The sequence below is a fragment of the Ochlerotatus camptorhynchus genome, unplaced genomic scaffold (assembly GCF_037179485.1).
Source record: "Ochlerotatus camptorhynchus isolate MF236.1 unplaced genomic scaffold, CSIRO-AGI_Acam_v1.1 ptg000068l, whole genome shotgun sequence".
NCBI classification, from domain to species: domain Eukaryota; kingdom Metazoa; phylum Arthropoda; class Insecta; order Diptera; family Culicidae; genus Ochlerotatus; species Ochlerotatus camptorhynchus.
The window spans coordinates 819,667-837,526 of NW_027040558.1; the positions used below are offsets into that span (position 1 = coordinate 819,667).

The following is a 17,860-nucleotide window of genomic DNA, read 5'->3' on the forward strand; positions in this document are numbered from 1 at the left end:
TGTCTTGGGCAAAGTTGTTTATCTTGACAAAATGAACAGGTCTTTCAAAGACGTAAAATTTCCACAGTCTACTGGTTCCAAGTTATATGGAGTTAAAGAAAAAAATCTCGAAAATATGGTTTTTTTGCTTACAGCTTTATAATGTTATATTTTTCTCTTATGAAAATACATTAAATAAATAGCTTTTGTGAAGAAACATACTGGATTAAGCTTCAAATTTCAAAGACATTGTTGAAAAACGAGAAAAAAAAACACAATCTTGACATTTTCAGCAAAAATTAAGCAATACTCGATAAACAAAATATCAAAATTTGAGAGAGGTATATTTTGGTGTTTTGTAGATTTCTTCATTTTAGTGGAACATTTTTTTTTTTCTATAACTTTTTTTAATGCATTGAATTTGTGTTTCGAAGACTTCACGACTTTGTCAAAGTTGGTTATCTTGATAAAATAAACAACTTTTCTTAATACGTTAAAACTTCACAGCCTACTGTTTTCGAGTTATGTGAAATAACAGAAAAAAAATTGCTTCGTTTCGGAGTTATTAATTTTGCTCCGCTAGGTTGCATTCCTGGCCCAGTGTGCATGGGATGAAAGCAGAACAGAAAAGGATAATGCATGATTTTATTACGAGAACTATTTTTTTTACAAGAGCAATTCAAGCTGAACTTTGCATTAGGTCCTAAGTAACATTGATCGATTCTCTTCGTTGACTTTCTCTTTCGTTAATAACTTATTCACAGAACCGTTTCTTGATGTGTTTGTCGTATTGGATGCTAGATAAAAGCTTCTTTTATCGATTTATGTGCTGAAAATACCTGGGAATGTCTTTACATGACCTTGGGGATGCAAAGAGAAAGTTGACGAAGCGAATCTGTCAATATTACTTAGGACCTTATGCAATTTTCAGCTTGAATTATTTTTTTTATTTGAGGGCAAATGTATATTCCTATTCTACGGGTGCAACCGATGAATTTTAAAAACATTTAGAAAAGTTTTGAATGGTACATTAACCTTTATGAAAAGTTATGCGTGATTTCAACCTAGGACTGTCACCATTCCATGTATTTCGACCAAGATTCGACCGTGTCACCCCATGTATATGCGAGCGAGAACGGAAGAATCATGGAGATTGCTGACGTTTTTCTTACGCACACTACGTCGCGTATACGTATACACAAAATGTTTTCATGCTCATGCTAACAATTTTGTTGATTTTCTTTGCGCTCCGCTTGGAAGTACCGGAAAGTTTTTATTCTTTTCTATGTTGTAAAAATAAACCACCTATTTACATTTCTGACAAGTTGCAACTGAATGCTTATAATTGTTTTAAAATAACTGTTTCATGGCCAACTAGTTTTATTGCGCTTACTTATAAAGCAACGATAGGATTTATTTTTTGGTTTTATAAGGGCAATTTATATTACTTTTTTGTATACTTCAAAGCAATCATAAAACCTTTCATAAGTGAAAATAGCATAAGCATCAGTTGGTTTTTTAATTAGCTTTATAGGGGTTTTGTAGATAGCTATAAGAATGTTTCATGACTTGCATTGTATATGACCGTCATAAAGCTGTAGGTAATGGTTGCAGCTGCAATAAAACCTTTATAAATTTTGAATATAGCCAAGCAGCTCTAGATTTGTTACTTGGGTTGAAATGGCCTTAATTCCATTTTGTAAACAAACCTTGTAAGGCCATTTTCTCGCGAACCGAAACCTTCATTCGCAAACCTAAACCACAATCGGGTAGAGGAGAATTTCCCCTACCTGTTCTTTATGTTGGTTTGCCTTTGCGGACTTCGATTCGCGAGAAAATGGCCTTACAAGGCTTGTTTACAAAATGGAGTTAAGGCCATTTCAATTGTTGGTCTTGATATAATAATGGAATGAATGTTAAGAGAACTTGATCCCTGTTGAGATAAGTAGAATTTCGTTGTTTGTTGATCTCGAGGCTCTCTGCAACATCCAATCCAAGTTGGCGAAACTAACTGCAGACACGATCTCTCGCATTTCATTCCCCGGTTTGTGGAGTTTGGGGAGACCTTTGATCCTGGGTAGAGAAAATGAAAAATATAAGGTTATACCTATAAGCCGTAGGATTAAGGTACGGACACCCACCCCACCCAGCGTAGTAAAGAGGATGGAAGCAGAGTTCACCATGGATAGCATCAGACGACTATATAGCAAACTGAACATGAAGATTTTGGAATGCTATTCTTTTAAATTCCATGAGTTTCTGTCTAGGGCCAAGATAGCAGAGGAGTGCGAATCGGATAGAAAACGGAAGCTGCACGATAGGAAGCTAAACAGACTACGATAGGAGTCTCAACGGAGACGGACTACACACCGAACGGCAGAGAAGATACCATCCACCATCACCACGACGCAGAGGATTCACTCCACGGAAGAACAATTGACACACCTCAACAAGGGGCTAGGATACGTGGTGACAATCAAGCCAGACGTGGAGCAGATCATCATTGACGTAGATACAGCGATTACCAAAGACACTTTCAAGATCATCACAGAATACGATCAGGACCAGCGAATCCAAACATATAAAGCAACCAACGATACAGATAAAACTGATGCCACGAGTACCATGACAAACTCGCTCTGTAACATAGCTCGATTGGAGTGGTAGAAGGATAATGATATATTGCTTGCCTACTTTGTTGCAATATACATGGATGAGGACCAGGCTTGCTTCCACTCACTTGCTATAAAAACATGATTTTCTGAATTTTGAAATCATTAGATGTTATAATCATATTTTGTACTTGTTAGATACAAGAAAAGGTAGAAAGGAAAGTGTTTGACACATAAAACCTGTCAAATTCGCTTTCAGATAGTCACAATCAGCGATTTTACGACTCGTGAGCGCTCACTCTGAGTGAACGCTCACGAATCATAAAATCGCTTATTGTAACACTCTGGTAGCGAAATTGACAGGTTTTATAAGTCAAACACTTGCCTTTCATCCGCTTTTTGTATCTAACAAGTACAAAATATCATTATAACATCGAATGATTTCAAAATTCAGAAAATTAATTTTTTATAGCAAGTGAGTGGAAGCAACCCTGATAAGGACATAGCTTGATCTGAATGGAGAAAAGACATAACAAAAAAATTCCCATTAACACACGTGTATCATCTTCAGCTTTACTTCGCGAGCAGCTTGTAAACAATTTGCTCGTTTCTTTTTAAGGCTCCGAGTGAGCTGTGTTGCACGGGCTGCTTGTCATGAAAAAGAAGGAAGAAGATTATATCATTATTGCTTTCCACTTCTGACATAGTGCTATCAATCGGTTTGTTGATCGCTTGTCATTATGTCATTTGGAGATATTTTTGATTCCTTGGTCAGGATTATAACATTGAACATAATCAAGGACGGACAGGAACAAAGCCGTACCAACGAAAAGGAAATTCGGATTGTAAAGGAGCTGAAAAGTAAAGCAGTATACTTTGTGAAAGCAGACAAGGGTCGTGATCATGGACAAAGACGGTTACGACAATGAGATGACAACGAAGATTAACAACGGACAGTATTGACAGCTTCGAGTAGACCCCTTTCAGAACAAAGTGAAATGCGAGGATCAAAGGTCTCCCCAACGTCCACAAACCGGGGAATGAAATGCGAGAGATCGTGCCTGCAGTTGGTTCCCTTACAAAATGCGTTGTTTTTCTTCAGTCGAGTATTAGTACAAGACATTGAAGAAGTCTGCACATTGTGGACGAAATACGCATATCTGTCAAGGATAAGCAAATGAGGTAGTGAAATTAAATGAAAATTACTAAGCTCTAAATAATTTGTTTAAATTTTTTTGTGAAATTGCAAATTTTTGCCGAATAATTAATATCTATACCAAGCGATATTGACAATTCTCTTTATAAAGCATGCCCTTTTCAAATATTTATTACTAACCATGGGATAAATATACATGCATACTTCGATATAACGTAACTGTCACTTTTGACTTTCATCGTTGATTTCTCGCAAATGAGCAAAGTAATAACACCATCGGACAGGTGAGATAATCCCCCATTTTTTGGTAATATTAATTTGTATGATTTAATGGGAAGAGTGGATTTTTTTTAGTAGAGAGGGTAAGCCATAGGATACGCCCAGCCGGCGTTGCTGGCAATCGTTATATCAAGCATTTAATAAATAGAATCTGTAAGTAGTTTATCTGTCCGTTGTTGCTGCCCATTACCTAAACATATTATTCAAAGCAGTCTTCAGATTTTGGAATTAAGAAACGTTATCAGCTCGATCCTGTTGCTCCTTTGCGCCTGAAACTGGTTGTTGATCCTAAACATATGCACAATTCATTCCGATAGGAGGTTCTCATGTTAAAAGGTTATTAATAGTATGTGGAATCGTAGATTATAATGAAAATTGGCCCTTGGCCTAACTTCCACTGCCTGGCAGTGGCATTATGGATAAAATCTGCCTGCAATCATTTCTTATTAATACAAGAAGCTTGAACCCGGGAGTTAGAAAGAGACAGCTGTACCGCAGCTACAATAGCCCAATTCAATAACGCAAGCAGGGCTGGTAGTGCTGATGCGATATAATAGTAGTGACTTTAGTGACTAAAATTACGGAAATAGTGACCAAATAGTGACTTGTAAGTACTAAAAAAGTAACCATTTATATGGTAATTTAGAAATTCAAATACGGTTTGATATTGAAATAAAATTTTTATGTCATGAAACTTAAAACCAAATTTCATAAATTCCTCTAATTTAATCGAATTACTCGAATCTCCTGTGAAGAGCATTTGAATAATTTACTTTTGCTTGCGTTGTACATGATGACTAGCAAATTGTAATTCCCATTTTTTATGATCTTGAATTTGATTCTGCGTTCGAATTCTGTAAATATTTGATATATCTAGGTAGGGAAAATGTTGGCTTCGGCAATACCTTAACCTATTATCGTCAGGGGGTAAACAAAGTCCTAGAGCACTAAAATTTGGCCAATAGTTGCTCTGAAATACAATGTATCCACATGCCAAAATTCAGCTCTCAAGGACGTTGTTTACCCCCTGACGATAATAGGTTAAGGTATTGCCGAAGCCAACTTTTCCCCTAGATAACATTGATAATTTGCTATGAACTATTCACAGAATTTCTTCAGAATGATCTCAAGAACTTTTTTATAATAATTCCCCTTCTCTTAAACTTTTGCATTTTAGAAATTCTTTGCAGAACAATCAACCACATTCTTGGAAAAAGATTATTTTCGTAGTTCGGAATGCTTAACATCAAATATTAGAATTAAATTGGACATTTTATACGATAGATGAGAAGATGAAAGTAAACAGTTTATAGTTCCGTTTAAGTGGCAGTGAGAAATTTGTATATATAAAGGAGAAAGCGAACAAAGGGCAATTTTGAGCAAGGGACGAATAGGGTAGAGCATCTCTATTACCAAGCTCATCCGTTAATGAGGGATGGTGAGGGGTGTTTCCTCCTGTCACCACTGTAAAAAGGGATGATCGCCTATTTGCTCATGTACCTCTGATGTGCGGAAACAGTTCTATCGATTGTTTCACACTCAAGTCGCCACCTGACGTAGCCGTACCCGATTCGTACCTTACTCAAAATTGTCCTTTGCTCGCTTTCTACAATTTGCACACTGCCGTACTATAACGGAACTATCAACTCTATTCCCTGAAGGCTTCTTCCATAAATCCATCCTTAGAATTTCCATTAACATCAGAAATTTCATAAATTTCTGCATAGAATCTTGGACTTCTCCCTTGCATTCAATTGGAAATTCAATTCGTATTCTCCCTAGAATCCACATAGTATTTCCTCAGAATTCTCAAAACAAAAATCCATCACAAACTTTGAAACTCTTCTCAGAATTCATTTGAGATTGAACCCTCAAAATTCGATTCCATTTGAATTCTTCTCGGAATTTATTTCGAACTCTTTAGAATTCTCTTGAAATAATCATCACAAATCACCCCAGAATTCTTTTAGAACTATCCGGAGCGATGGATTTCATGGAATTTTCATCAGAGCCCCCTTAATCAAAATTCCAGAACTAATTTTGGATTCTTATTGGAATTGGACCTAGAATCCTCATCCAATCATCATAGAATTCTTTTCATAAATCTCGTTACAAAAGCACTCTCAATTATATAAGAATTATTCCCAAAATTGTTTCGGAAATGAATTTTACGTTTCCAATAATTTAAACAATAATCAAAAGCGACGCTCGTATGTGTTAAGCCAAGTTTAACTATATAGGTAAACCCGGCTTAAGATTTACGCGCAGAAGAAGAAATCGGTCCTCAGAGCACTTAATTTTACATGAGACTTTCGTAGTCTGTACTTTGGTATTCTTCTCTGATATATCTTGTTGTCATCCCTAGAATCCTTTAAAATTTTCTTAAAATTTACCTTGGATTTTTTAAAGTTCTTGTTCATCCTTAAAAGACTTTTGAAAATCTATCACAGACAAATACCTTGGGAAAGATTCCAAGGTTTGCTATTTATTTTCTGGATGTATATTTTTACAATCGTTTTCCTGGTGTTCTAAAGTTTTGCGGTTCACTGGTTAAAATTTTCAATTTGTGAAGAGCTTCGAGAGTGTTGGTTTATTTCCTGTAAATTCCGTTATACTTGCTTATCTTTTGACTGATACGCGTATTTCGTTTACTACTTGCAGACTTCATCAGTGCCAAGTACTCAACACCACTGATGGCAAGCTCTTCATAAAGCGATTACGTTAAGAGGTTCGACAAATTTAAAAGAAAGATATGTATATTTTGTTAAAACTTCTTTAGACTTTTTAGTGCCAAGTACTCAATTTAAACATTTTGTTGATATTTTAAAATTTCACTCTATTTTAGTAGTGAAAATGTGATTTTAGTGACTGTTTGGTGTAAAAAGTGACTTTTTAGTGACTGGCGTCAAAATAGTGACCAAGTCACTAAAAAGTGACCTGCTACCAGCCCTGCGCAAGCATTCCGAAGCTATTTTCAAACAGGATTTTCGATGCAAATATACACCATTGATAATGTACTGAAACTTTCAATCAAGCAGTAGTGCAATATTTGATTGACGCGTATTTAGTAAGTTTTGAAATGATCGTCTTGAATTAGATGGATATTTCCTATCGAGGACAGAGAAACGAAAAGGTAAATATACTTAGCTGAGCGTAGCTACGCTTAGGTTAGAACAGTCGGCACCACATGCAATAAATAAGAATTTGAAAATTTCCACTTAGTGCACTTTTTAACATCACTTCTGTACTTTCAAACTAACACTTTTTAAAAATGAAATTGTAAATTTATAACATTTTCACTAGAACGAAAACAACACAGCAGAACGAAAACACGTCATTTTCGCAGCGCGGCCTACTTCGATCTCCATGCTTTTCGGCAGAGTGGCCAGTGAATATTAATTTTGAAATTCCCGGTTTGGCCGATTAAAAATATAAATAAAATCCGGGTGAAGTATGAAGTAATGAAATTGGGTTGTTAGCGGAATGCTTTAATAAAACAGCAAAAAAAGGTTATCTTCCATTTAATTCCACTTAATTAATTTTGGTATCCATGACAGATACGTATTTCGACTACAATGTGCAGTCTTCATCAGTGTCATTCCCACTAAAGAACTTATCAAAATCTAACCCCCTTAAGTACTCATCCCCTAGGTATAAAAGTCAAGATCACAGGTATCACAAGTATTTTATTCAAGAGTCCTTTTATGACTTTAAAGCGCCAACATTTGCATAGAAAAAGAGTCATGGAAGGTCAGTTAGCCGAACGCTATCGGGCTGAATAGGTCATTATAGCAATTTTTTGAGTGAAAAATCAAGATTAAATATTGCATTCGAAAATTTCAAACGCAGTTTTGATCGACGCATCATTTATATTACAAAAAGCTCACGTCATTTTGTGTAAAATAGCAAAAAAATTTGCAGATTTTATGCAGGGGCCGCCCTTAGATCAATCGGTAAAGGCGCAGCTACAAAGCAAGATCATGCTGGAGGTGACTGGGTTCGATTGCCGGTCCGCTCTAGGAACTTTTCGGGTTGGAAAACTTATCGACCTCCCTGGGCACAAAATATGATTACACTTGTCACATAAATATACTAATGCAAAAATGGTACAGGCATCGACAGCTCTCAATTAATAACTGTGGAAGGGATACAAATTGAAGAATATTATACGAAAAAAATAGGCATATGAACAGCCAAATGCAAATCGAAAAAACTTTCTCCGATTTGTATGAAACTTTGCATAAATGTTTGTTACGGGAAATGATTCATATATATGCTAAATATCGGCCATTTTGAATCCAGCAAAATTTTCAAAATGGCACCTTTGGAATGCATCCATAAATTGTAGCATGTAAACGACCCTTCTGATCGAAACGAATATACAGAATAATATTTTCAGTTATTTCAAAAAAACAATTCCTCAAAAAAGTTTTCGACCTAAATATCTCAAAGTGATCTTGCTCAATTTTTGCAATTTTGATTAAAAAACAAGCTCATAAAAAATGCAAACTATTAAATGATTTAAATAATGGATATTTAAAAATTATAAAAACTTATAACAAGAACTATTATTCAATATTTTTGTAATTTTGTTCAAACGTTTTTTCATGTAATTTATACTCAGAAAAACTGCATCAATTAAATAAAAAAAACACACTATTGTGCTAAGGACGCCCTTTTCAAAATTTTACATGATCCTATATGGCCTATTTTTCGCAAAAATATGAATCATTGCCCATAAAACACAGTTATGCATAACAGGTGTTCAATAAAAAATGAGAATGATTTCAGTGCCGTCCAGCGCTCTTATGAGAGCATCGCGACTAAGTTGCTCCGTACGGCTGACCAAGGCCTCTTCTCTAATATTTGGCGTGAGAGGTATGGATGTTAACCACTACGCCGGGGTCGCCCCCTATCCAAAAAATGTTTTTGGGGCTATTGTGCCTGCATTTAATTGGGTATACCCTTTTTTAAAGCGGTTTTATTTTTATTTTTTCCTATGTGCTAATAATACCAAAAACGATGCAACTGGTGTTGAAAAATAATAAAAAATCACCCAATATAAAACTTAAAAACAAATGAGATAACGATATACTTTATTTGGCAAAAAAAAAAATGCATTTTAAGATGTTCTAAAAGTTACTTAACGACTTTTACAAGAAGTTTCAAATAAAAAATTTGGAACTCAAATTAAAATTTTTCCTGAATTCAGAAAAATTACTTTCAAATAAGAACATTAAGAGACAGACAAAATGAACTCAGCTACACAATTGCTGAAAAGCAAATGCATTTATTTTTGAAAATAAGTAACTAAGTTATTGCATATCAATTAACTTGAGGACCACCCAAATGTTTTTCACCGCCAAAAGAAGGGTTTTTTTTTTCAAAAACTTCATCCACACTGAGGCAAATAGACCTCAGAATTTCATAAGGCTCGACTTATGAACAACGTATATGAATTTCATAAGCGTGACTTATGAATTATTTTCGGGTTACATGAGGCAGCCCTTAACCATTTCATTTTCCTAAGCGTCGAAAGACGAGTGGTCTTTTGAAGCAACTAACTTCTAGGTGGTCCGTCCTTGCATCGATCATATCCTTTGATGGATAATTCTCCGAATGAGGTCGGGGATATGATCTCTGTTCTTCAGTGGAACTGTAGAAGTCTTATGCCAAAACTTGACACATTTAATTTTTTAGTTAACAACTCACTTTCTGATGCATTTGCCCTTTGTGAAACGTGGCTCTCTTCAGACAAAGATCTTGCTTTCCACGATTTTAACATTATTTGCCTTGACCGCGCAGATTCGTATGGAGGGGTGCTTCTGGGGATCAACAAGCTCCATTCCTTCCACAGAATCGACCTGCCTTCGGTGACAGGCATTGAAGTTGTTGCATGTCAGGTTAACATTCGAGGTAAATGCCTTAGTATTGCCTCAGTATATCTTCCACCGAGAACTGCGATTTCTTGTCAAAGTTTCTCGGATATCTGCACGGCTATGCCAGAGCCACGGTTGATCTTGGGAGATTTTAACTCTCACGGTACAGGCTAGGGGGGAACTCCAGCAAAAATAAGCAGATTAGACCTCTCACTTTGCTCGAGTTCACTATCGTTGGATTACTCGTGGAAAGTAATCCAAGATCCCTACGGTAGTGACCATTTGCCAATCAAAATTTCTATTACCAATGGTTCATCTTCTACTCGCTCGGTCGACATCGCGTACGATCTTACGAAAAGCATTGACTGGCGAAAATTCGCGACCGCGATTCTTGATGCCAGTCAATCGGTTGACGTACTTCCTCCGCTGGACGAGTACTCCTTTCTCGCGCGTCTCATCATCGATAGTGCGCTGCGAGCACAGACGAAACGTGTTCCGGGGGTTTCCGTTCGATAAGGATTGCGCCGACGCGAACAGCGAGAAGTCCGCCGCATTTAAACGCTTCCGCAAACACGGTAAGGTCGAGGATTTCGAGCGGTACACCGACCTCGAGAAAACCTTTAAGGGTTACTGGCGTCGGTTCGTCGATGGTTTGTCGCGAGAGACTTCCATGAGAACACCCTGGAATGTTGGCAGGAGAATGCGAAATGCGTCATCATCGATAAATGAAGACAAGGAGTACTCGGACAGATGGATTTTCAGCTTCGCGCGGAATGTTTGCCCGGATTCGGTGTCAGTTTAAACCAACGTTCGTGATCGTCCGTCGAGTAATAACGAAATAGATTCCCCTTTTTCGATGGTGGAATTCTCACTTGCTCTCCTTTCATGTAACAGTTCAGCTCCAGGAATGAATAGAATCAAGTTCAACTTGCTTAAAAATCCCCCAGACGTGACGAAGAAACGCTTGTTGAACTTATTCAATCAATTTCTGGAGCACAACATTGTTCCGGATGACTGGAGGCAAGTAAGAGTTATCGCCATTCGAAAACCCAGTAAACCCGCGTCAGATGATTATAACTCGTGCCGTCCCATTGCGATGCCATCCTGTAGACGGAAATTGTTGGAGAAAATGATTCTTTTTCGTCTAGACAAATGGGTCGAGTCGAATGGTTTACTTTCAGATACGCAATTTGGATTTCGGAGAGGGAAAGGAACGAGCGACTGTCTTGCGTTGCTTTCAACTGAAATTCAACTGGCCTATGCGCAAAAACAACAAATGGGTTCAGTTTTCTTGGACATTAAGGGGGCTTTTGATTCTGTTCGCATCGATGTCCTTTCGGATAAACTCCACGATAGTGGGCTTTCACCAATTATGAACAACTATTTGAGCAACTTGTTGTTTGAGAAATATATGAACTTTTCTCATGGAAACTCGACAACTTCACGAATTAGTTACATGGGTCTCCCCCAGGGTTCATCTTTAAGCCCCCTTTTTTATAATTTTTATGTTAAAGACATTGATGGTTGTCTTGATGAAAATTGCTCGCTAAGGCAGCTTGCAGATGACGGGGTTGTGTCCGTTATAGGGCCAAGTGCACCGGACCTGCAAGGACCATTGCAAGATACCTTAGACAATTTGTCTACTTGGGCAATGAAGCTGGGTATCGAATTCTCTCCGGAGAAAACTGAGTTGGTTGTTTTTTCTAGGAAGCATCATCCTGCACAGTTACAGCTTCAACTAAAGGGTAGAACAATCACTCAAAGTATATCTTTCAAGTATTTAGGTGTCTGGTTCGATTCCAAAAGCACGTGGAGAAAACATATTGCGTATCTGAAACAAAAATGCCAGCAAAGAATTAATTTTCTTCGTACAATTACCGGAACTTGGTGGGGAGCACACCCGGAAGATCTGATCAGGTTGTATCGAACAACCATCTTGTCGGTCCTAGAGTACGGTAGCTTCTGCTTTCAATCCGCGGCAAAAACACATATCTTGAAGCTGCAATGGGTTCAATACCGTTGCCTCCGAATCGCGCTTGGCTGTATGCATTCGACGCATACGATGAGCCTCGAAGTACTCGCGGGTGTTCTCCCACTGACAGATCGTTTCGCGGAACTGTCCTTCCGGTTTCTTATCCGTTGTGAAGTAATGAACCCATTGGTAATAGAAAACTTCATTATGATGGCTACCAAGCCTTTGGGGATTTTCCTTATTAGAGAGTTGTATAGATGTTTCTCCTTTAGCTTACTTAAATCTTCGGTTTTTATTAGTTAGGTAGGTTCCGATTATACACATTGTAGTTTTATTTTTATACCTATGATCTTGACTTTTTTACCTAGGAGATGAGTACTTAAGGGGGTTAGATTTTGATAAGTTCTTTAGTGGGAATTACACTGATGAAGACTGCACATTGTAGTCGAAATACGTATCTGTCATGGATACCAAAATTAAGTGGAATTAAATGGAAGATAACCTTTTTTTGCTGTTTGAGAAGCTGCTCGACAGAAATCCTCAAACAAAATTAATGAGTCTCTATTACGAGTACATGACGCTGGAGATTGACCCTTCTTCAATCAATTTCTCTCGTGTACAAGACTTTTAAAGTTCCTCTGTAAACTTTGATCTGACCATGTTGCAAGAAATCCGTGGAATACCAGATGGTTGTTCTCTTAATTTTTGCAAACAATATTTTACCCAAATTTTAGTAACAATAAGAGTTTCTTCACAGATGGGTCAACTATAAACGCTTCCACTGGATTTGGAGTATTCAACGAATTTCATAGCGCCTCATATCAATTGCAAAAACCCTGTTTCGTATACGTTGCGGAACTAGCAGCCATATTCTACGCAGTAGAGCAAATTGCCTCACTACCATCTGATCACTATTTTATTTTTATTTTTTTCTGATTCACTACCATCTGATCACTATCTTATTTGGATAGCCTTAGCTCGTTGGAGGCTATTCGATCAATGAGGCCGATGAAGCACTCCTCGTATTTCCTGACCGAAATCCGAGCAAAATTGAGTACTTTATCTAACTGCTCCTATACTATCACCTTAGTTTGGGTCCCATCTCATTGCTCAATACCGGGTAATGAGAAAGCGGACTCGCTAGCTTAGGTGGGCGCTATGGAAGGCGATATTTTTGATCGACAAATCGCCTTTGCGAATTTTTTTTTCAATTACCCGTCAGCACGTCTTCACCAACTGGCAACAAAAATGGAATGAGAGTGATCTGGGAAGATGGTTACATTCTATTCTCCCACAGGTGTCGAACAAACCATGGTTCAAAGGATTGGACATAAGCCATGACTTTATACGTGTCATATCAAGGCTCATGTCCAATCACTACTCATTAGACTCGCATTTCTTCCGAATCGGGCTCGCAGGCAGCAATTTGTGCGCTTGTGGTAGTGGCTATCACGATATCGACCACGTTCATTGGTCATGCACCCTCCATTGTGTTGCTAGATCCGAGTTATCCGCATCCCTTAGGGCCCGAGAAAAACAGCCGACTATTGCAATTAAATTTATGTGTTTTTAAAACAGATCGATCTGAGGATTTAGTAGCTAGTGTCATCTTGTGTTCCCCCAAGTTGTTGGCTGCCCATCGGTGTACCCCCATGTTTGTCTTTTTCATCAGTTGGTCGCTTAGTTCGAGATCAAGATCACATTGCTCGCCAAACCTTGTGTTCTCAATCCCTACCCTGCCATCCATTTTTTACAATTTGTTACCCCTAACCTCGAGATAGCCGCGAGTAATCAACCCCCGGTTTACTAACGTTAGTTTTAAGAAATTTTGTAATCCAAACAATGAATATCGGCTCCACAAAGCTCCGGCAAAAGAGCCAGGAAAAATAAACGCATTATATAAAAAAAGGAAAGACAAGTGGTCAATACATGGGCCCCCAAACCTAAACGTTCATTTTCCGGTTCCAGTCTGCTCCGATTTATTATTTTTCATAAGGAAAATCAATGAAATTCACACTCATTTCTAATGGCTAAAATTCATAAGTGTTTCTTATAGAATTCTTACGTTCTTTTGCCTGCGTACAAGACACCAAACGTCTAAATATTAAAGATAAATTTCAAGGGCTAATTTCCTGCTAAGTTCCCATCCTGGGCCATGGTGCGTTGGTACTTTTGATAGGTTTGATATCTGGAGCCCAAGTTTTGTCATCCGGATGATTAGGACTCGCTAGCTGAACAACGACCGACGGAAGATAAATAAAAATTTAGAAAAGTTATAAGCAAATAAATATCTAGATTCAAACATTTCAATAATATGTTCATGTTTTTGTTTCTCACCTTACAGTTCACCTACTTCGTCCGGACGGAATTCAAAGATCTGAAACGTTTACGAGTTCTCCGTCTCGACGGCAACCAACTGTCGGTCGTCGTAGACCATCTATTCGAGTATCTGAAAGTACTCAACTTTCTAGGTAAAGACGAACCCAATGAATAATTCATCGTCATCTTTGAAAATCCTAAACATCCCAGCTTTGTTCCGATGCCATCAAGACATATTACTAGATCCTTACCCTTCCCAGACCATCAATTTCCGACCACAATCCTCGATATGAATGTAGCACAATTTTTCCCATCTACCGCAAATTGATAACCATCAATACCACCCATTTCACCTTCTCTTTCTGTTTTCCCTTTTGCAGACCTCTCGTTCAACCGGTTGGCCAAAATCTCGGAGAAAGCATTCGAGAATTTATCGAATCTCACATATCTGGACGTATCGTACAATAAATTATCACGCATCGAGCCGGAATGCCTGGAACCGGTGGCAGCAAGTTTGCAAACATTCAACATCAGCGGCAACCTGCAGCTGGACCTGATGGAGGTGAATCCCACCTTCCAGGTAATTTATCTCTCTGGTGTTTGACCCATTGCATTGTCTATGTTTCGTCTATATCGGATGGTTTCCCGTTTCGTCGGTACAGGTCATCCCGAACATATCCACCCTGGCCGTGGCCGACATGGGCCCACTTCCGTTGAAGCTATTCGGTCCGTTCAAACAGTTGCACACGCTGAATCTGTCCGGAAATCACATCGACAACATCACACTGCAAATCATACAGCCGTTGGCGCACTTGCGGGTGAGTGTACTAGTTAGGTTTTTGGGAATCCGGTCGGCAACAGGTTGCACCCTTTTGGGCAAGAGGATATCCATTTGCTAATGTAGGTTTTCCCGAGAAAGACATGTAGCGTGATAGCCGACCAATGCTGATGGGATGTGTTGCATCCGTTCGTGGAATGAGAGTATGATTATTGGACATTTGTAATTCAACCACCGCTTTATTTACCCATATTTTGCAACTGTTCAAAAAATAACGAATAGCTCATTTATCACTGGAATAAATCCCACGTCAGCAGTGAGCTGTTCACACGATCGCAACTGCCATTTCAGCAGCATCGAATGACGGCGGAAAGCACCACAACCTCCAACCGGGAATGGTACGGCGATGCGGTTGCAAATCCATTTTCCCTGGTTTCCTTCTTTTTTGTGGAGCATTTCGCTCTGATGGAAACTAGCAGCAGCAGCAGCAGCATCAAGTCCCTTCCTAGTCCCGTTTATTCGTACATATAATATTGTTCGTAATCCGGCGCATCATCAGCACCGTGCGAGCCATCAATGCATGCAATGTGCTCCCCAATCAATATCGGATGCCGGGGAGGTGCAAGTGCTGTTTGGCGTGAGTGTGTGTGTGTGCACTTTATGATTCAGAAATGAGACAATCCGAAATAGGGGCCATGTACCAGTTATGAAGTTCAAATGGAGTAGTGTCTTAGCTGGTACTATTGCGTGTATGGGATTGTACCATAACTGGTAAACTTCTCATAATTGGCACATTTACCCTATACGAAGGGTGGTGAAGAATTCCGTGCATACCTTCCTCTTAAGGGTGCAATATAGCAAACAATCGATGAATTCCTAACAAACCCATCATGGCGGGGGTTCTTTTTGAATGAAATATTGGAATACATTCGTTACTCCATTCCAATATTGCAAGGTACGGTTGTCTCTTTGAGATTAGTAGTGTGCATGGAAAATCAGAAAAAAATAAAGAATCGAATAAATTTAAAAACTGTCGTTGCTACATTACTTTCAATAAAGTTGGGGGATCTCATTTGGTGAACGTACAGCCAGGGTCGGATTGGGAAGAAAGGGGTCCCCTACTGTCGCAAAGGGGGCAATTTTCCAACAGCCATTTCTAAATTATCATTTTTTGTCTGCTAATGTAAATAATTTTCATGTTACGTTCAATCATAAGGTTTAGTTCTGGACTTCTGATTCATTTTTTTTACGTTGGTCAGCCAAAATATCTGAGCTTGTTGGTCACCAATTGTTGAGTTGAGGTAAAAGATTAATTGCAAGACATTCATTGAAGACATCAATAACTGATGAATGGCTGAGTTCTTTTTGTTTGCTGAACATCTAAAGTAATATTTCTTAAGTGATACGATCCAGAAGCCCAGGCTGTGATGCCACTTTGCATTATCCAGGGGACAATTATCTGCAACAGGAAAACATACAATAGACGCAGTCCGCATCGTGCTCTCTTGCCGTGCGGATCTATTTGCTTTTTGCTGAAGGAAGTGTTACTACTACCTAAAGCTACAACAAATTTAAATAGCACTTTTCAGTGCTCAACCTGTAAAAATTTTCTACCTTGTTCAACTCTTATTCCTCTTCGATCCTTGTTTGGACCCTACCCGAGGTAATCCTTCTTGGATATCGATTTGGAAAATTCCTCTTCGATCCTTCAGATTCTTATAGTAATCTGCTTGGAAGTCGATTTGGATAAAAATTTACTGCCGCCATGGCCCCTAAACGCAAAAGAAAGGGGCAAACTCTTGACCCCCCTTCTGATGAAATTAATTTGAGTAATCAATTTGATTTGCTCACGGATGATGAGAATGATCCATCATCCAAGAAAAATTCTAGTAAACTTTCCCGGCTTAATGCCAAGAAGGAAAAGATTCCCCCTATTGTGATAACCACTACCGATTTCCATGCTCTTCGCATGGAACTTTTGAATTTCGTGAAAGTTAAGTTTTCACTACAAATTGGACGTCGGGGTGAATGCCGTGTATTGGCTGAAACCTTGGACGGATTTAAATGTCTTCTCAAGTATCTTACTGAGAAGAAGCACAAATTTTTTACTTACGACACCAAAACTGAACGTGTGTTCAAGGTTGTCATGAAAGGACTGCCCAGTGGTGAATCCCTGGATCAGATCAAAGATGAACTGGCAAAATTACTTGGAGTTGTGCCACTCCAAGTAATCAAAATGAAAATGAAATCCCGTCCTGGCGATTCGCGCAACGGGATTTCTAATGATTTTTATTTAGTTCACTTCAAGTCTAGTGAACTAAACAACCTTAAGGCCTTAGAAAAAGCTAGCCTTATGCTCCATGTCCGAGTGAAGTGGGAACACTTCAGGAAGACTGGAGGAAATTTCCAAAACCTCACCCAGTGCCGTAAGTGCCAGGGATGGGGTCACGGAACTAAAAATTGCTACATGCCAGCTAAATGCATGAATTGTGGTGATTCCTCTCACGCAAAAGACGACTGTCCTGTGAAGGAAGATCCTAAGCAATTTAAATGTTCAAATTGTGGAGAAAACCACAAATCCAATTTTTGGGAATGTAAGACTCGCAAAGCGATCCTACAATCTCGTTCTAACCGTCAGGTAGGAAACGCTCCACGTTTCCGACCAGGTACAAATTCCTCTGCTGTTAACAACGGTCAGCGAGGAACAAATTCTACATTCGTACCCGTAGGTACAAATATCTCCCCTGCTTCAAATGTTTCATCTGTACCTACTCCCCTCGCTGCTAACAATGTTCAGCGAGTTAATGGAGCTACCTATGCTGCTATTGCAGCGGGTAGAAATCAAAATACTAACCAACGTTCTAATGGAAATTTTGACAATTTTGA

The 17,860-nt window shown here is 38.6% G+C and overlaps 1 protein-coding gene across 1 annotated transcript in view; it reads left to right on the forward strand.

The window, feature by feature from the left end:
• rdo (reduced ocelli) overlaps positions 1–17,860 on the forward strand; it is a 392,245-nt gene that overhangs the window by 343,114 nt on the left and 31,271 nt on the right. Inside the window, exons 7-9 of the mRNA XM_065216836.1 lie at positions 14,222–14,348; positions 14,577–14,776; positions 14,859–15,014. Of these exons, the coding sequence (XP_065072908.1) occupies positions 14,222–14,348; positions 14,577–14,776; positions 14,859–15,014 (483 nt within the window). The remainder of the gene's footprint in view (positions 1–14,221; positions 14,349–14,576; positions 14,777–14,858; positions 15,015–17,860) is intronic.